Source organism: Chamaea fasciata, unplaced genomic scaffold, assembly GCF_029207755.1.
Source record: "Chamaea fasciata isolate MVZ Bird 193981 ecotype frontalis unplaced genomic scaffold, bChaFas1.0.hap1 SCAF_742, whole genome shotgun sequence".
Lineage (NCBI taxonomy): Eukaryota > Metazoa > Chordata > Aves > Passeriformes > Sylviidae > Chamaea > Chamaea fasciata.
In genome coordinates this window covers 1-19,788 of record NW_027094827.1, presented here as the reverse complement: position 1 = coordinate 19,788, position 19,788 = coordinate 1, and the positions used below count along the sequence as shown (strand labels likewise).

The window sequence follows — 19,788 nt, the reverse complement described above, 5'->3', positions numbered from 1 at the left end:
CACTGGGCAAACTGGGAGTTACCCGGGGCACTGGTGGTTACTGGGGTTCACTGGGTGAACTGGGGGTTACTGGGAGCACTGGGAGAGCTGGGAGCTATTGGGGACACTGGGCAAACTGGGAGTTACCCGGGGCACTGGTGGTTACTGGGGTTCACTGGGTGAACTGGGGGTTACTGGGAGAGCTGGGAGCTATTGGGGACACTGGGCAAACTGGGAGTTACCCGGGGCACTGGTGGTTACTGGGGTTCACTGGGTGAACTGGGGGTTACTGGGAGAGCTGGGAGCTATTGGGGACACTGGGCAAACTGGGAGTTACCAGGGGCACTGGTGGTTACTGGGGTTCACTGGGTGAACTGGGAGTTCCTGGGGGTTACTGGGAGCACTGGGAGCCCACGTGTGCCCAGCTGTGCCGCGCTGGGGGCGGGGCTTTGCCCGCTGTGGGCGGGGTTCACGGCACGGGGGCGTTGCTTTCCCCCGCGTGTTGGGCGTGGTTTTACCCATATATGGGCGTGGGTTTCCCGCCCCCGCCCCGAGGCCACGCCCCCGGTTTGGCGCAGTCCGCGCGCGCCGCCGCAGGGCCGGGGGCGGGGCCTCCGCGCTGGTCACGCCTTCTCCGGGCGCTGATTGGTTGGAACGGCGGGATGGACAGGATGGGCGGGGCTTAGGCGGAGCGAAACGGGACTGGGAGAACTGGGAGGAACCGGGATTTACTGGGGGCACTGGGGGGGATTGGGGGGACTGGGGGAAACTCGGTGGACTGGGAGAACTGGGGGGGACGGGGGGAACCGGGAGCACTGGGATTGACTGGGGGCGCTGGGAGTTACTGGTGGTCACTGGTGTCCCCGGGGGGCGGGGCCGGTGCCCGCTGGCCCCTCAGGTGTCCCCGCTGTCCCCAGGTGTGGCCCGGGCAGGGGGGGCGGCCGGGCCCCCCCCCGGCGAGACCCCCCCCAGGCCCCGCCAGCGCTGACAGGTGAGGGGCGGTGGCGCTGTCGCTGACCCCAGCGATGTCCCCATGGCTGTCCCCCCCCCTTTGGTCCCTCCTGCTGTCCCCAAGTGGAGCTCGGTGTCCCCCGGCTCTGATATGTGTCCCCAAGCCTTGAGCCGTGTCCCCAGCGCTGTCCCCAAACCCCGAGCGCTGTCCCCAGCGCTGTCCCCATGTCCCCAGCCATACCCCCATCCTTGTCACCCTGTCCCCAGCGCTGTCCCTGTGCCCCCCATCGCTGTCCCCTGTCCCCACGGTTTGTCCCCAGCGGTGTCCCCACGGCTGTCCCTGTCCCCAGGCCGCCATGGGGGACGCCGGGGGGGGTTTCGGGCTGGGGCTGCCGGAGCTGCGGGCGCTCATGGAGCTCCGGGGCGCCGAGGCGCTGCTGAGGCTACAGCGGGACCTGGGGGGGGGTCCCGGGGCTCTGCCGCCGCCTGCGCACCTCCCCCACCGACGGTAACGCCCCCGGGACCCCCGGGAACCCCCCCAAAATCACCGGGACCCCCAGAACACACCGGGACCCCCTAAAAATCACCGGGCGCCCCCAAAATCCTAGACCCATGGCAACACCCCCAGCCCAGGGGGGCCCGTGGGTGACCCAGGGGACCCCAGGGTGGCTGTGGGGGTGACAGGGGTGTCCCCAGGGTGGCTGTAGGGGTGACCCCCGTGTCCCCAGGGCTGTCTGAGGGTCCCCAGGGTGGGTTGGTGGGTGACCCCCGTGTCCCCAGGGCTGTCTGAGGGTCCCCAGGGTGGGTTGGTGGGTGTCCCCCGTGTCCCCAGGGCTGTCCGAGGGTCCCCAGGGTGGGTTGGTGGGTGACCCCCGTGTCCCCAGGGCTGTCCGAGGGCCCCCAGGGTGGGTTGGTGGATGACCCCCGTGTCCCCAGGGCTGTCCAGGGGTCCCCAGGGTGGGTTGGTGGGTGACCCCCGTGTCCCCAGGGCTGTCCGAGGGTCCCCAGGGTGGGTTGGTGGGTGACCCCCGTGTCCCCAGGGCTGTCCGAGGGTCCCCAGGGTGGGTTGGTGGGTGACCCCCGTGTCCCCAGGGCTGTCCGAGGGTCCCCAGGCTGGCTGTAGGGGTGACCCCCGTGTCCCCAGGGCTGTCCGAGGGTCCCCAGGGTGGGTTGGTGGGTGACCCCCGTGTCCTCAGGGCTGTCCGAGGGTCCCCAGGGTGGGTTGGTGGGTGACCCCCGTGTCCCCAGGGCTGTGCAGGGGTCCCCAGGGTGGGTTGGTGGGTGACCCCCGTGTCCCCAGGGCTGTCCGAGGGTCCCCAGGGTGGGTTGGTGGGTGACCCCCGTGTCCCCAGGGCTGTCCGAGGGTCCCCAGGGTGGGTTGGTGGGTGACCCCCGTGTCCCCAGGGCTGTCCAGGGGTCCCCAGGGTGGGTTGGTGGGTGACCCCCGTGTCCCCAGGGCTGTCCGAGGGCCCCCCGGGGCTGGAGCGGCGCCGCCGGGCGTTCGGCCGGAACTGGATCCCCCCGCGGCGCCCCAAGAGCTTCATGGCGCTGGTCTGGGAGGCGCTGCAGGACGTCACCCTCGTCATCCTCGAGGTGGCCGCGCTCGTGTCCCTCGGCCTGTCCTTCTACGCCCCCCCCGGCACCGCCGATGAAGGTGACACCTCTGTCCCCACGGCCCCATCCCCGTGTCCCCCATGTCCCCATCCCTGTGTCCCCTCCCCGTGTCCCTCAGCCGTGTCCTTGTCCCTGTGTCCCCACGTCCCCTTTCTCCATCCCTGTGTCCCCATGTCCCCAAATCCCCATCCCACATCCCCTACACCCCCTGGCCATGTCCCTGCACATGACACTGGTGTCCCCACGTGTGTGTCACCGTGTCCCCCCCGGTGTCCCCAGCGTGCGGGCAGGCGTCGGGGGGCGCGGAGGACGAGGGCGAGGCGGAGGCGGGCTGGATCGAGGGCGCGGCCATCCTGCTGTCCGTGGCCTGCGTGGTGCTGGTGACGGCGTCCAACGACTGGAGCAAGGAGCGGCAGTTCCGGGGGCTGCAGAGCCGCCTGGAGCGCGAGCAGCGCGTGGCCGTCCTGCGCGGGGGACACCTGGCACAGGTGCCCGTGGCCGACCTGGTGGTCGGGGACGTCGTGCAGGTCAAGTACGGTGAGCGACATCCTCATCCCGATGCCATCCCTGTCCCCGTCCCTGTGTCCCCATCCCCATCCTGACGCCATCCCTGTCCCCATCCCTGTGTCCCCATCCCCTGTCCCCACCCTTGTGTCCCCATCCTGGCGCCATCCCTGTCCCCATCCCTGTGTCCCCATCCCCATCCTGACGCCATCCCTGTCCCCGTTCCTGTGTCCTCATCCCCTGTCCCCATCCCTGTGTCCCCATCCCCATCCTGACGCCATCCCTGTCCCCATCCCTGTGTCCCCATCCCCATCCTGGCGCCATCCCCGTGTCCCCGTGTCCTCCTTTGTCCCCACACCCATGGGCACACCAGGGCACATCAGGGGACGTCCCAGGGGACGCACCAGGGGACTTGAGGACACGTCAGAACACACCGCAAGGTCCTGGTCACACCACGGCGACACAGCCTGCTCTGGGGACACCCCCAGGGGACACGCCACAAAATTCTGGTGACACTGCGGTGACACAGCCCAGACACCTGGTGTGGGGACACCCCAGGGGACACCCCAGGGTGCACGGTCACTCCATGATACACCATGAGGTCCCCGGTCACACTGGGACACACCACAAAGTTCTGGGGACACTGCGGTGACACAGCCCCGACGCCGGCTCTGGGGACACCCCAGGACACCCCAAATCTCCCCGGTGACACCGTGGTGGCCCTGTCCCCTGCCCAGGTGACCTCCTGCCGGCCGACGGGGTCCTGATCCAGGGCAACGACCTCAAGATCGACGAGAGCGCCCTGACCGGGGAGAGCGACCACGTGCGCAAGTCCCTGGACAAGGACCCGCTGCTGCTCTCGGGTGAGGGACGTTCGGGGACGCGGGGGACACCCAGGGGACCCCGCCGTGACCCGCCGTGTCCCCGCCAGGCACCCACGTCATGGAGGGCTCGGGCAGGATGGTGGTGACGGCCGTGGGGGTGAACTCGCAGAGCGGCATCATCTTCACCCTGCTGGGCGCCGCGGGGGACGACGAGGACGACGGCAGGGACAGGAAAGGTGACAGCGGGGACAGGAGAGGTGACACGGCGCCGGCTGGCACCGGGCGTGGCACTGGGGGTGTCCCCAAGGAACCTGGCCGTGGTGACACCATGGCTGGCTGGTGACCCTGTGGGCTCTGTCACCTTCTGTCCCCAAGTCCCTCCCATGTCCCCAAGGCCTCCAGACCCCTCTGTCCCCCTCTGTCCCCGTGTGCTCCACCCCTCCCAGCAGTGCCACCACTGCCGCTCCCCGCCCCCAACCCCACTGCCACCACCACCACACTCCCTGTCCCCCTCCCCTGCCACCCCCAGGTGACATTTCGGGGCTTTGTCCCACAGGGAAACCCCAGGACGGCGCCGTGGACACGCCACAAGCCAAAGGTGCTTTGGGGGTCGGGTGGGGACAAAGCACCGCCCGCCTCTGTCCCCGGTGGTGTCCCCTCCGTGCCACGTGCGGTGTCCCCAGGCAAGCGGCAGGACGGGGCGGTGGCCATGGAGATGCAGCCGCTGAAGAGCGCCGAGGGCGGGGACGCGGCGGACGGGCCGGCGACGCGGCCCCGGGGTGGCCCCAAGAAGGAGAAGTCGGTGCTCCAGGCCAAGCTGACCCAGCTGGCCGTGCAGATCGGGAAGGCAGGTGAGGCCCTGGGGTCCCCCGAACCGGGGGGTGACAAGCGCTGAGGGTGGGTGGGTTGGGGACACGGCCCCGAGGTGGCCCCGAGGACAAATCAGTGCCCCAGGCCAAACTGACCCAACTGACCGTGCAGATCAGGGTCCCCAAATGGGGTGACGAGGAGTTGGGGACACTGGGGACATGTCCTGAGGTGTGGATGACAAGTGCTGAGGGTGGGGACACTGCAGATGGGTTGGGGACACATTCCCAAGGTGTCCCCAAGAAGGACAAATCGGTCCTGCAGGGCAAAGTGACCCAACTGACCGTGCAGATCAGGGTCTGGAGGTCCCCAAGGAGGGGACGAAGGGTTGGGGACACGTCCTGAGGGGTGGCCGAGGGTGGGGACAGGACAAACCAGCGCCCCAGGCCGAACTGACCCATCCAAGTGACCACACAGATCAGAGGTGTCCCCAAAAGCGGGGTGACGGGGACACAGGGACACGTCCTGAGGGTGTCCCCGCGCAGGCCTGGCCATGTCGGCCATCACCGTCATCATCCTCGTGCTCTACTTCGTCATCGAGACCTTCGTGGTGCAGGGCCGGCCCTGGGTGGCCGAGTGCGCCCCGGTCTACGTCCAGTACTGGGTCAAGTTCTTCATCATCGGCGTCACCGTGCTGGTGGTGGCCGTCCCCGAGGGGCTCCCGCTGGCCGTCACCATCTCGCTGGCCTACTCCGTCAAGGTGGGGGCCTTCGGCTGGCCGGACGTCTGTCCATCTGTCCGTTTGTCCGTCTGGCCGTTTGTCCATGTGCCCATTTTGTCCATCTGTCCATCTGTGTCCGTTTGTTCATCTGTCTGTCTGTCCATCTGTCTGTCCATCTGTCCGTTTGTCCATCTGTCCGTTTGTCCATCCGTCCGTTTGTCCATCCGTCCGTTCGTCCATCCATGTCCATTCGTCCTTCTCTCTGTTCTTCCGTGTCCCTCTGTGTTCATCTGTGTCCATTTGTCCATCCGTGTCCGTTTGTCCATTTGTTTATCCATCCATCCACTTGTCCATCCGTCCGTTTGTCCATCTGGCCATTTGTCCATCCATGTCCATTTGTCCTTCTCTCTGTTCTTCCATGTCCCTCCGTGTCTCTCCGTGTCCCTCCATGTCCATCTGTGCCCATTTGTCCGTCCACGTCCATTTGTCCATCCGTCTGCTCACGTCCATCTGTCCATTTGTCCGTCCATCCGTTCGTCCGTCTGGCCATTTGTCCATCCATGTCCATCTGCTCATCCACGTCCGTTTGTCCATTTGTCCATCTGTCCATTTTGCCCATCCGTGTCCATCTGTCCATTTTGTCCATCCGTGTCCATCTGTCCATTTTGTCCATCTGTGTCCATCTGTCCATTTTGCCCATCCGTGTCCATCTGTCCATTTTGTCCATCCGTGTCCATCTGTCCATTTTGCCCATCCGTGTCCATCTGTCCATTTTGTCCATCCGTGTCTCATTTTCCCCCCAGGAAATGATGGACCACAACCCGCTCCCATTTTCCCCCATTCCCCCCCATTTTCCCCCATTCCCCCCCATTTTCCCCCATTCCCCCCCATTTTCCCCCATTCCCCCCCATTTTTCCCCACTTCCCCCCATCTTTTCCAGTTTCCTCCCCTATTTTTTCCCCGTTTCTTTCCCCCCCCCCCCAAATTCCCTCGTTTTCCCCCCCTCCCCAGAAAATGATGAAGGACAACAACCTGGTGCGGCACCTGGACGCCTGCGAGACCATGGGCAACGCCACGGCCATCTGCTCGGACAAGACGGGCACGCTGACCACCAACCGCATGACCGTGGTGCAGGCCTACGTGGGGGGGTCCCACTTCGGCCAGCCCCCCACCCCCGCCGCCCTGGCGCCCCCCACGCTGGACCTGCTGGCCCAGGCCATCGCCATCAACAGCGCCTACACCAGCAAGATACTGGTGAGGGGCACTGGGAGCACTGGGGGGCACTGGGAGGAGGCTGGGAGGGAATTTTGGGGGGATTTGGGGGGGATTTGGGGGGGTTTATGGGCCCAGGCCATCGCCATCAACAGCGCCTACACCAGCAAGATACTGGTGAGGGGCACTGGGAGCACTGGGAGGGGGCCGGGGGGGATTTTTGGGGGATTTTGGGGGGGTTTGGGCGGCATTTGGGGTCTCCTGGGCCGTGCTGTGGCACTAACGGGGGTCTCTGTGCCCCCTTTGTGTGCCCCCCCCCCTTGTACCTGCCCCTCACCCCCTTTACCTGCCCTCCTCACCCCCTTCCTCACCCTCTTTACCTGCCCCACCCCTTTACCTGCCCCGCCCCCTTCACCTGCCCCACCCCTTTACCTGCCCCGCCCCCTTCACCTGCCCCACCCACCCCCTTTACCTGTCCCCCCACCCCCTTTACCGGCCCCCAACCCCACCCTGTCCCCTTTACTTGTCCCCCTCACCCTTTACCTGTCTGCCCCCTTTACCTGGCCCCTCCCCTTTACCTGCCCCACCCCCTTTACCTGACTCCTTTATGTGCCCCCACCCCCTTTTTGTGCCTTCCCCCACCTCCTTTACCTGCCCCCTCACCCTTCATGTGCTCCCCTTCCCCTTTACCTGCCCCCCACCCCTTTACCTGCCCGTGACCCCTTTACCTGCCCACAACCCCTTTACCTGCCCACCTCTTTACCTGTCCTGCCCCCTTTACCTGCCATGACCCCTTTACCTGCCCCCTTTACCTGCCCGTGACCCCTTTACCTGCCCACAACCCCTTTACCTGCCCACCTCTTTACCTGTCCTGCCCCCTTTACCTGCCATGACCCCTTTACCTGCCCCCTTTACCTGCCCATGACCCCTTTACCTGCCCACCCCTTTACCTGCCCATGACCCCTTTACCTGCCCACCCCTTTACCTGCCCGTGACCCCTTTACCTGCCCACCCCTTTACCTGCCCGTGACCCCTTTACCTGCCCCCTTTACCTGCCCACGACCCCTTTACCTGCCCACGACCCCTTTACCTGCCCACCTCTTTACCTGTCCTGCCCCCTTTACCTGCCATGACCCCTTTACCTGCCCCCTTTACCTGCCCATGACCCCTTTACCTGCCCATGACCCCTTTACCTGCCCACCCCTTTACCTGCCCATGACCCCTTTACCTGCCCACCCCTTTACCTGCCCGTGACCCCTTTACCTGCCCCCTTTACCTGCCCATGACCCCTTTACCTGCCCACCCCTTTACCTGCCCATGACCCCTTTACCTGCCCACCCCTTTACCTGCCCACCCCTTTACCTGCCCGTGACCCCTTTACCTGCCCACCCCTTTACCTGCCCACCCCTTTACCTGTCCCCCTCTCCCCGCAGCCCCCCGAGGCCCCCGGGGCCCTCCCTCGGCACGTGGGCAACAAGACGGAGTGTGCGCTGCTGGGGCTGGCGCTGGCCCTGGGCCGCGACCCCGAGGCCGAGCGGGCGCAGGTGCCCGAGGAGCACCTGGTCAAGGTGTTCACCTTCAACTCGGAGCGCAAATCCATGAGCACCGTGACCCGCCGGCCCGGCGGCCAGGGCTACCGCCTGCTCTGCAAGGGCGCGTCCGAGATGGTGCTGCGCAGGTGAGCGCACCTGGGGACGCACCTGGGGGCACCTGGGGACACACCTGGAGACACCTGGGGGCACCTGGGGATACCTGGGGGAGCCACCTGGGGACACACCTGGGGGCACACCTGGGGGCACACCTGGGGGCACCTGGGGGCACACCTGGGCACACCTGGGGAGGTGCAAAGCGACCCCAAAACACACCTGGGGAGTCTCAAAGGGGCTTCCAAGAGCCCCCAGATCCCCCCCCCCCCCCGCAGGTGCAGCTCCATCCTGGACCCCGGGGGGGCCCCCTGACCCACCTGGGACCCCCCATACCCCCTCCCCTGACCCCCAGGTGTGTCGCCCCCGCAGGTGCAGCTCCATCCTGGACGCGGGGGGGGGCCCCGCGGGCGCTGGGGGGGCCGGAGCGGGAGGAGCTGGTGCGGCGCGTGGTGGAGCCGATGGCGGCGGGGGGGGCTGCGGACCCTCGCCCTCGCCTTCCGCGACTTCCCCGCCCGGCCCGAGCCCCCCTGGGACGACGAGGCCGCCGTGGTCGGGGAGCTCACCTGCATCGCCATCGTGGGCATCGAGGACCCCGTGCGGCCCGAGGTGCGCGGGGACACGGGGACATGGGGGGGACATGGGGACACGGGGACATGGGGGGGACATGGGGACATGAGGGGGAATGGGGACATGAGGGGGAATGGGGACATGGGGGGACATGGGGACATGGGGACATGGGGACATGGGGACATGGGGGGGAATGGGGACATAGGGGGGAATGGGGACATGGGGGGACACGGGGACATGGGGGGGAATGGGGACGTGGGGACACGGGGACATGGGGACATGGGGACATGGGGGGGACATGGGGACATGGGGGGGGAATGGGGACATGGGGACACGGGGGGACACGGGGACATGGGGGGGAATGGGGACGTGGGGACACGGGGACATGGGGACATGAGGGGGAATGGGGACATGAGGGGGAATGGGGACATGGGGGGACATGGGGACATGGGGACATGGGGGGGACATGGGGACATGGGGGGGGAACGGGGACATGGGGGGGAATGGGGACATGGGGACATGGGGGACATGGGGACATGGGGGGACACGGGGACATGGGGGGACATGGGGACATGGGGGGACATGGGGACATGGGGGGACACGGGGACATGAGGGGGAATGGGGACATGGGGGGACATGGGGACATGGGGGGACACGGGGACATGGGGGGACACGGGGACATGGGGGACATGGGGACATGGGGGGACATGGGGACATGGGGGGACACGGGGACATGAGGGGGAATGGGGACATGGGGGGACATGGGGGGGAATGGGGACATGGGGACATGGGGGACATGGGGACATGGGGGGGGAATGGGGACATGGGGGACATGGGGGGGAATGGGGACATGGGGACATGGGGACATGGGGGCAGACGGGGACATGGGGGGGGCTTTGGGAGAAAGGGGACATGGGGGGTCATGGCGGGGAAATGGGGACAGGGCGGGGACACACGGGGGACACCGGGGACAGCAGTGGGGACAGGTGCGTGTGGCAGGTGCCCGAGGCCATCCGGAAGTGCCAGCGCGCGGGGATCACGGTGCGGATGGTGACAGGCGACAACCTGGACACGGCGCGCGCCATCGCGGCCAAGTGCGGCATCCTGCCCGCGGGCGGCGGCGGCGACTGGCTGTGCCTGGAGGGGAAGGACTTCAACCGCAGGATCCGCAACGACCGCGGGGAGGTGGCACTGGGGACACTGGGGGACACTGGGACAGGGACTGGGGACACTGGGGGACACGGGCTGTGCCTGGAGGGGAAGGACTTCAACCGCAGGATCCGCAACGACCGCGGGGAGGTGGCACTGGGGACACTGGGGGACACTGGGACAGGGACTGGGGACACTGGGGGACACGGGCTGTGCCTGGAGGGGAAGGACTTCAACCGCAGGATCCGCAACGACCGCGGGGAGGTGGCACTGGGGACACTGGGGGACACTGGGGGACACTGGGGGACACTGGGACAGGGACTGGGGACACTGGGGGACACGGGCTGTGCCTGGAGGGGAAGGACTTCAACCGCAGGATCCGCAACGACCGCGGGGAGGTGGCACTGGGGACACTGGGGGACACTGGGGGACACTGGGACAGGGACTGGGGACACTGGGGGACACTGGGAGGGACTGGGAGGACTGGGACAGGGATTGGGGACACTGGGGGACACTGGGACAGGGACTGGGGACACTGGGACAGGGATTGGGGACACTGGGGGACACAGGGACTGGGGACACTGGAAGAGGTACTGGGATTACTGGGAGGCACTGGGAGGGGTCCCCTGCGGGTCTCGCCCCCCCCCCCCCCCAGGTGGAGCAGGATCACCTGGCCAAGGTGTGTGGGGATGTTCTGGGGTGGCTCAGGTGACGCCGGGGGTGGAACAGGTGGTCACCTGAGGGGTCTCGGGGGGGTCCCCCGGGGGTCTCGGGGGGTCCCCGGGGGTCTGACCACCTCCCCCAAACCCCCCCAGGTGGAGCAGGAGCGCCTGGACAAGGTGTGGCCCAAGCTGAGGGTCCTGGCGCGGTCATCGCCCACCGACAAACACACCCTGGTCAAAGGTGGGGATTTGGGGAGGGGTCCCGGGGGGGTGCGGGGGTCCCGGGGGGGCTCTGCCGGAGGGTCCCCAGCGCCCCCCCCCGTCCCCAGGGATCATCGACAGCACCATCGGGGACCAGCGGCAGGTCGTGGCTGTCACCGGCGACGGCACCAACGACGGCCCCGCCCTCAAAAAGGCCGACGTGGGATTCGCCATGGTAACGCCCCCTCCCCAAATAAACGGCGGGACCCCGCCCCAAATAATTAAATATCGGGACCCCGCCCCAAATATCGGGAATCGGGACCCCGCCCCAAATATTGGGACCCCACCCCAAATCTCAGAGGTGTCGAACATCATCCTGTCCCCTCACCCACCTGGGGTCACCTGGGGGTCACCTGGGGGGGTCACCTGTGGTCACTTGCGGGTCACTGGGGTCACTTGGTATCACCTGGGGGTCACCTTGGGGGGACCTGCCATGGTCACCTGGGGGTCACCTGGGGGTCACCTGGGGGTCACCTTGGGGACCTGCTATGGTCACCTGGGGGGTCACCTGGGGGTCACCTTGGGGACCTGCCATGGTCACCTGGGGGGTCACCTGGGGGTCACCTTGGGGACCTGCCATGGTCACCTGGGGGTCACCTGGGTGTCCCCAAGGGCATCGCGGGCACGGACGTGGCCAAGGAGGCGTCGGACATCATCCTGACCGACGACAACTTCTCGAGCATCGTCAAGGCCGTCATGTGGGGCCGCAACGTCTACGACAGCATCGCCAAGTTCCTGCAGTTCCAGCTCACCGTCAACGTGGTGGCCGTCATCGTGGCCTTCACCGGCGCCTGCATCACGCAGGTGAGCTCACCTGGGCACGTGGGACACCTGGGGGACTCACCTGGGCGGGTGGGACACGGGCACAGGGGGGATTTATCATCGTGGCCTTCACCGGCACCTGCATCACCCAGGGGTGAGGGGTCACCTGGGCCTGAACCTCATGGTCCTGCTGTGCCCATCTCTCTGTCCTCACCTGTCCCGATCCTCTGAGCCCACCTGTCCCCACCTGAGCTCACCTGTCCCTGCTCCCAGGACTCCCCGCTGAAGGCGGTGCAGATGCTCTGGGTGAACCTGATCATGGACACCTTGACCTGTGCCCACCTGAGCTCACCTGTCCTCACCTATCCCCACCTGAGCTCACCTGTCCTCACCTATCCCCACCTGAGCTCACCTGTCCTCACCTGTCCCCACCTGCCCAGGACTCCCCGCTGAAGGCGGTGCAGATGCTCTGGGTGAACCTGATCATGGACACCTTGACCTGTGCCCACCTGTCCTCACCTATCCCCACCTGAGCTCACCTGTCCTCACCTGTCCCCACCTGAGCTCACCTGTGCCCACCTGTCCCCACCTGTCAGGACTCCCCGCTGAAGGCGGTGCAGATGCTCTGGGTGAACCTGATCATGGGCACCTTGACCTGTGCCCACCTGAGCTCACCTGTCCTCACCTATCCCCACCTGAGCTCACCTGTGCCCACCTGTCCCCACCTGTCAGGACTCCCCGCTGAAGGCGGTGCAGATGCTCTGGGTGAACCTGATCATGGACACCTTGGCCTGTGCCCACCTGTGTGCACCTGAGCTCACCTGTCCTCACCTATCCCCACCTGAGCTCACCTGTCCTCACCTGTCCCCACCTGTCAGGACTCCCCGCTGAAGGCGGTGCAGATGCTCTGGGTGAACCTGATCATGGACACCTTGGCCTCTCTGGCTCTGGCCACGGAGCCGCCCACGGAGGCGCTGCTGCTGCGCCGCCCCTACGGCCGCGACCACCCGCTGGTGTCCGGCACCATGCTGCGCAACATCCTGGGCCACGCCGCCTACCAGCTGCTGGTCATCTTCACCCTGCTCTTCGCCGGTCAGTGACACGGGGACACGGGCACAGGGGGCGTGGGGACAGGGGGGACACGGCCCTGCAGGTCGTGGGAATCCGTGGGGACGTGGTGGGGACACAATGGGACATCCCGGGCCACGCCGCCCACCAGCCGCCGGTCGGTGACACCGGGGACAGCGTGGGAGGGGTCCCACACCCGCGGGCATGTAGCCGTGACCCCAGGGGGGTCCCCAGGGGTGTCCCCATGTCCCCAGGGGTGTCCCCGTGTCCCCAGGGGCGTCCCCATGAGTGTCCCCATGTCCCCAAGGGTGTCCCCATGAGTGTCCCCATGTCCCCAGGGGTGTCCCCATGAATGTCCCCATGTCCCCAAGGGTGTCCCCACGAGTGTCCCAGTGTCCCCAGGGGTGTCCCCATGTCCCCACGAGTGTCCCTATGTCCCCAGGGGTGTCCCCACGAGTGTCCCCATGTCCCCAGGGGTGTCCCCATGAGTGTCCCCATGCCCCCAGGGGTGTCCCCATGTCCCCATGGGTGTCCCCATGTCCCCAGGGGTGTCCCCAGGGGTGTCCCCACGAGTGTCCCCCATGTCCCCACAGGGGAGGTGCTGTTTGACATCGACAGCGGCCGCGCCGCCCCGCTGCACGCGCCGCCCTCGGAGCACTTCACCATCATCTTCAACACCTTCGTGCTGATGCAGCTCTTCAACGAGCTCAACGCGCGCAAGCTGCACGGCGAGCGGAACGTCTTCGAGGGCGTCTGCGCCAACCCCATCTTCTGCGCCATCGTCCTGGGCACCTTCGCCGTGCAGGTGACACGGGGGGACACCGGGGGACACCCGGGGGGGACGCGTGGGGACACGGAGGTGTCCGGGGGGGTGTCCTGGGGGGGGTGGGTGACCCCCCGTGTCCCCCCCCCAGGTGCTGATCGTGCAGTTCGGGGGGAAGCCGTTCAGCTGCTCCCCCCTCAATGCTGAGCAGTGGCTCTGGTGCCTCTTCGTGGGCATGGGGGAGCTCGTCTGGGGACAGGTAACGAGAGACCCCCACCCACCTGGGGACCCCTGACCCACGGGAGCCCCACCCAGGGGACCCCCACCCACCTGGGGGACCCCTGACCCACGGGAGCCCCACCCAGGGGACCCCCACCCACCTGGGGACCCCCTGACCCACGGGAGCCCCACCCAGGGGACCCCCACCCACCCAGGGGACCCCTGACCCACGGGACCCCCACCCACCTGGGGACCCCTGACCCACGGGAACCCCAAACATGGAGAACTCACGGGACCCCCACCCACCCCCACAGAGCCCCCTGACCTCTGGGGACACCCCCATTCCATTGTCCCCACTGTCCCTGGGGTGTCCCCACTGTCCCCAAGGGTCCCTGGGGTGTCCCCAAAGGTCCTGGGGTGTCCCTGGGGTGTCCCCCACTGTCCCCAAGGGTCCCGGGGTGTCCCTGGGGTGTCCCCAAAGGTCCTGGGGTGTCCCTGGGGTGTCCCCCACTGTCCCCAAGGGTCCCTGGGGTGTCCCCGGGGTGTCCCCACTGTCCCCCAAAGGTCCCGGGGTGTCCCCACTGTCCCCAAAGGTCCCGGGGTGTGTCTTGGAGTGACCACTGTGCCCTGGCCCTGCTGGCGGTCAGCGGCCGGAGTGGTCAGAGCCCAATGACCTCACTGGCCCTGGGGTGTCCCTGGGGTGTCCCTGGGTGTCCCCACTGTCCCCAAAGGTCCCGGGGTGTCCCCACTGTCCCCAAAGGTCCTGGGGTGTGTCTTGGAGTGACCACTGTGCCCTGGCCCTGCTGGCGGTCAGCAGCCGGAGTGGTCAGAGCCCAATGACCTCACTGGCCCTGGGGTGTCCCTGGGGTGTCCCCAGGGTGTCCCCACTGTCCCCAAAGGTCCCGGGGTGTCCCCTCTGTCCCCTCAGGTGCTGGTGTGTGTCCCCGGGGGGGCCGCAGTGTCCCGGCCCCTCGGGCGGTCAGTGGTCGGAGGGGTCGGAGCCCGATGACCACGACGAGCTGGACGCGGCCGAGCTGCGCCGGGGGAAGGTGCTGTGGGTCAGGGGCTTGAGCCGCATCCAGACCCAGGTGAGACCCCCCCCCCCAAAATAATCCCACCCCCCCAAAATCATCCCACCCCCCCCCCCCCCAATAATCCTACATCCCCAAAATTCCCCGCTTTGTGCCTGAACTTTGGGGGGAAAAAACCCCCAAATTTGGAATTCCCAGGGGGGAAATGGGGGTTCGGGGTTTTTTTTAGGGGAGGATTTTGGGGGTCCAGGGGGTTTGGGGTGGGTGCCCCCCCCCCAAATTCCCTTCTTTTCTCCCAGAATTTGGGGGGAAAAGCCCCCAAATTTGGGGATTTCTGGGGCAAAACCTGGGAAATGGGGGGTTGAGGGTTTTTTTTTTGGGGGTACCTGGGGGGGTCTTTGGGGATTTTTATTTGGGGCGGGGGGGGGCGGGTTCTTTTGGGTGATCATCCTTTGGGGGGATGTTTCTTAACTGGGGGGGGGGGTTAATTTGGGGTCTATTTTATCACTTTGGGTTGGGGGGGGGCTCTTTTTTATATTTTTGGGGTATCCCCCCCCCCCCTTTAATTCCTTTCCCCCCTCCCCCCGCCAGATGCGGGTGGTCCGCGCCTTCCGCAGCAATTTGGGGGGGGGTCCTCCCCCCCTGCCCCGCCCGGAGCCCCCCCTGGGGATGATGGTGCTGGCGGGGGGAGGGGGGCGGCCCTTTCGGGGTGCCCCCCCACGCCGAGCTGATTTTCGGGGACACGCGGGACATCCCCCTGATCGACGACACGGACGCCGAGAGCGAGGCCCCCCCGATCCGCGCCCCCCGCCCCCCCCCCGAACCGCAACAACAACCACCGGCCCCCTCCCCCACCCCGCGCTCTGCCCCCCCTCCCCCCGGGCGCCTCCACAGCCTCGAGACCTCGCTCTGAGCGGGGGGGGGGGTCCCCAAAATCCCATCCCCTCACCCCCCCTCCCCGAAATTGGGGAAAAAAAAACCCCCCCTTTGAAAATTGGGGGACCCCCGAATTAGGACCACCCCCCCTTAAATTGGGAAACCCCCCCTCAAATTGGGGAACCCCCCTTTAGAAACTGGGGACCCCCAAAATTAGGATCACCCCCCCCTTAAATTTGGAACGCTCCTCAAATTGGGGACCCCCCCGAATTAGGACCCCCCCTCCCCTTAAATTGAGGGAACCCCCCCCTCAAATTGGGGACCCCCCCCGAATTAGAACCACCCCCCTTAAATTGAGGGACCCTCCCTCAAATTGGGGACCCCCCCGAATTAGGACCCCCCCCCTTAAATTGGGACCCCCCCTCAAATTGGGGAACCCCCCGAATTAGGACCACCCCCCTTAAATTGAGGGACCCCCCCTCAAATTGGGGAACCCCCCCTTTCAAATTAGGGACCCCCTCCCCAAATTGGGACCCCCCCTCAAATTGGACCCCCCCTTGAAATTGGGGACCCCCCCTCAATTTAGGACCCCCCCCCATAAGCCTTGTTTTTGTTTTTTTTTTTTGGGGAGGGGGCACAGCAGCCCTGGGTTGGGTTGGGGGGTGGGGGGAGGTTTGAATTAATTAATTTATTGGGGTTTAATTGATGTAATTATTTATTTGGGCGGGGGGGAGGGGCGCGCACGGGGTCGGGACCCCCCCCCCTCGTGTGCGCCCCCCTCCCCCCCCGCGCGGGAATTAAACAGGGCCGAGGCTGAGGGGGGGGCTCCGTGTGGGTTTGTTTTTATGGGGGGGGGCGGATTTGGGGAGGGGTCCTGGGGGGGGGTCGGGAGGGAGATTTGGGGGGGTCTGTCTGTCCCATGTGATTTTTTGGGGGGGGGTCCCTCTGTCCATGAGTGTTTTATTTTGGGGGGGGTCTCAGGCTCTGTCAGGAGCTGGGGTGGGGTTTTTTTTTGGGGGGGGGGTCTCAGGGGTTGGGGGGGGGTCCCTCTGTCTGTCTGTGGGAGGGGGGGAGGGGCTCCGTCTGTCCGTCCCTTTGTGGGGGGGGGGGCTCCGCCTGTCGGGCCGGGGGTCCCGAGGGTCGCCGGGGGGGTGGGGAGGGGGGCAGCGGGGGGGGAGGGGCGGGGGTCGCGCCCCCCCCCCACCTGCGTGTCCAGGCTGTAAAGCGCCAGGAGCTCCCGCACGATTCCTTCCAGCGCGGGAGGGGTTTAACCCCGGGCTCAGCACCTGGGGGGGGGAGGGGAGGGAGGGGGAGGGGCACGGGGGGCTCGTTACCCCCCCCCCGAGACCCCCCAAAATTCCCCCCCCAAAATCCCGGGATCGCCAGGACCCCCCCAAAACCCCCCCAAGCCCCCTCCCAAATTCCCCCCAAATCCCCCCCCCAGGACCCCTCCCCGTCCTCCCCCTCACCTGCCACCACCTCGGGGGGGTCCCGGGGTCCCCCCAAATCCCCCCCAGACCCCCAAATCCCCCCAAATCCCCCCCCCGGACCCCCCCAAATCCCCCCAGACCCCTCAAATTCCCCCCAGGATCCCCCAAATCCCCCCCACCGGACCCCTCCCCACCCTCCCCCTCACCTGCCACCACCTCGGGGGGGTCCCGGGGGGCGCCCCCCCGCCCGCACAGCTCCAGCCCCAGGTGCAGCGCGGCGGCCGCCAGGTGCGGGGGGGGGTGGCGCAGGCCCAGCCCCCCCGCGGCCCCGTCCCGCAGCAGCGCCCACGAGACCCCCGGGACCCTCCCCCAGGGACCCCCCCCCCCAGCGGCCCAGCGCCAGCAGGTACTGCAGCAGGTACTGCGGGGGGGGGGGAGAGAAAATGGGGAAAAATGGGGTTAGAGACCCCCCCCCCAAAGAGACCGAAATTCCCGAAAATTCCACCCCGAATCGCCCCCAAAATTCCACCCAAAATTCCCCCCAAAATTCCACCCAAAATTCCCCCCAAATTGCCCCAAATCCCCCAAAAATTCCTCCAAAATTCCCCCAAATCCCCCAAAATTCCTCCCAAAATTCCCCCCAAATCCCCCCCAAATTCCCCCCAAAATTCCCCCAAAATTCCCCCCAAATTCCCCCCAAAATTCCCCCAAATCCCCCAAAATTCCTCCCAAAATTCCCCCCAAATCCCCCCAAAATTCCCCCCAAATTGCCCCCAAAATTCCCCCCAAAATTCCCCCCAAATTGCCCCCAAAATTCCCCCCAAATCCCCCCCAAAATTGCCCCCAAATTCCCCCCAAATCCCCTGAAACTGCCCCAAATCCCCCCAAAATCGACCCCCAAACTGCCCCAAAATTCCGCTAAAATTCCTCCCAAAATCACCCCAAATATCCCCAAAATCCCTTTTGGAGTGGGGGCCAGCAGGTACTGAGGGGGGGGTAGAAAAAAAATGGGGAAAAAATGGGGTTAACCCCCCCCCCCCCAAATAGACCGAAATTCCCGAAAATTCCTCCCCAAAATCACCCCCCAAATCTCCCCAAAATTCCCCCAAAAATCCCCTAAAATTCCTTCCAAAAGCATCCCCCAAAACTCCCTAAAAATCGTTTAAAATTCCTCCCCAAATCCCCCCCAAATTCCCCCCAAAATCCCGTTTTTGGGGAGGGGGGATCAGGCCCCCCCCCCCCCCCCCCAGGGGAGGTTCTGTAGGAGATCCATCCTGGGGGGGAATTTGGATTGGAGACCCCTCCCCAAAATATCCCCAAATCCCCCCAAAATCCCCCCCAAATATCCCAAACCGGGCGGGATTGTGGGGGGATTTTGGGGGTCCCAAAATTCCGGGATTTTTTTGGGGGATACCTGGAGGGGGGTCCCGAGGTTATTTTGGGGGGGGGGGTCTCACCTTGTGGGGGTGGGCGGAGCATCCGGAAGCACCAGAAATTCCAGAATTTGGGGTTTTTTTTGGGGGGGAATTGGGTGGAATTTTGGGGGTTTTTGGGGGTCCCAAAATTCCGGGATTTTTTTGGGGAATACCCAGGGGGGTCCCGAGGTTATTTGGGGGGGGTCTCACCTTGTGGGGGTGCGCCAGCGGCAGCCGGAAGCGCAGCACCCGCAGCAGCAGCAGCTCACACTGCAGGAGACTGTCCCGGAGCCCCCAAAAATTCCCGTCCAGGGCCGGGGGGGGGGGTCCCCGGGGTGGAGACACCTGGGGGGGGGCACAGAGGGAAATTTGGGGGGTCCTGAGGGGCTTTGGGGGAATCCTGGGGGGATTTTGGGGGGTCCTGAGGGGCTTTGGGGGAATCCTGGGGGGATTTTGGGGGGTCCTGAGGGGCTTTGGGGGAATCCCGGGGGGATTTTGGGGGGTCCTGAGGGGCTTTGGGGGAATCCCGGGGGGATTTTGGGGGGTCCTGAGGGGGTTTGGGGGAGTCCCGGGGGGATTTTGGGGGGTCCTGAGGGGCTTTGGGGGCGTTTGGGAGGCTCCTGTGAGGTCCTAAAGGGGTTTTGGGGAGATTTTGAGGGGCTTGAGGTGATTTTGGGGTATTTTGGGGTCACCTGAGGTGATTTTGGGGTCACCTGTCCCCCCTTTGCTCACCTGAGGGTGACGCTGAGGTGATTTCGGGGTATTTTTTGGGGTATTTTGGGTAACCTGAGATGGTTTTTGGCTATTTTGGGGTCACCTGTCCCCCCCTTTGCTCACCTGAGGATGACGCTGAGGTGATTTTGGGGTATTTTGGGGGTCACCTGAGGTGATTTTGGGGTCACCTGTCCCCCCTTTGCTCACCTGAGGGTGACGTTGAGGACGTCGCGGGCGCGCCGCGGGGTGCCCTGGGCCTTGGCGGCCACGAAGAGCGCGGCGGCGGCCACCAGGTAACGGTCCTGGGGGGCCCCAGGGGCCGCGGCGGCCGCGAAGGCGTGGAAGGAGCCGCAGGCCGTGGCCAGGGCGGCCGAGCCCAGCCCCAGCTTCACACCTGGGCAGGAATGGCACCCGGGTCACCTGGGGACACCCGGGGGTCACCTGAGGGTCACCTCTGAGTGTCACCTGGGTCAGAAGGTCACCTGGGCGACACCTGAGGGTCACCTGTGTCACACCTGGGTCACCTGGGGCTCACCTGGAGGGGGGGGTCACTGATGCGAGCCCACCCCTGCTGTGCCACCATGACGTCACAGTGACATCACCGAGCTCAGCT

General features: G+C 66.1%; 2 protein-coding genes across 2 annotated transcripts; one reads left to right on the top strand and one right to left on the bottom strand.

Annotated features, from left to right (window-relative positions):
- The first annotated feature begins 787 nt into the window (after positions 1 to 787).
- LOC136305882 (plasma membrane calcium-transporting ATPase 3-like) lies at positions 788 to 16,434 on the top strand. The gene is given in 24 exon segments (XM_066209201.1): positions 788 to 970; positions 1,281 to 1,382; positions 1,384 to 1,438; positions 2,387 to 2,584; positions 2,824 to 3,081; positions 3,786 to 3,911; positions 3,980 to 4,108; positions 4,429 to 4,470; positions 4,556 to 4,723; positions 5,225 to 5,439; positions 6,412 to 6,654; positions 8,046 to 8,290; positions 8,534 to 8,563; positions 8,644 to 8,725; positions 8,727 to 8,864; positions 9,825 to 10,010; positions 10,790 to 10,877; positions 10,966 to 11,072; positions 11,510 to 11,701; positions 12,538 to 12,751; positions 13,321 to 13,532; positions 13,642 to 13,749; positions 14,638 to 14,797; positions 15,332 to 16,434. Coding segments are annotated over 22 exon segments (3,213 nt in total). The 5' UTR covers positions 788 to 970; positions 1,281 to 1,286; the 3' UTR covers positions 14,719 to 14,797; positions 15,332 to 16,434.
- Positions 16,435 to 16,478: 44 nt separating this feature from the next.
- On the bottom strand, positions 16,479 to 19,758 carry LOC136305885 (cyclin-Q-like). The gene is made up of 5 exons (XM_066209204.1): positions 19,711 to 19,758; positions 19,383 to 19,591; positions 18,672 to 18,806; positions 17,253 to 17,467; positions 16,479 to 16,902 (listed from the first exon to the last, which is right to left on the bottom strand). Exons 1-5 carry the CDS (start codon positions 19,756 to 19,758, stop codon positions 16,643 to 16,645), a joined length of 867 nt encoding a protein of 288 aa, XP_066065301.1. The 3' UTR covers positions 16,479 to 16,642.
- Positions 19,759 to 19,788: the final 30 nt, after the last annotated feature.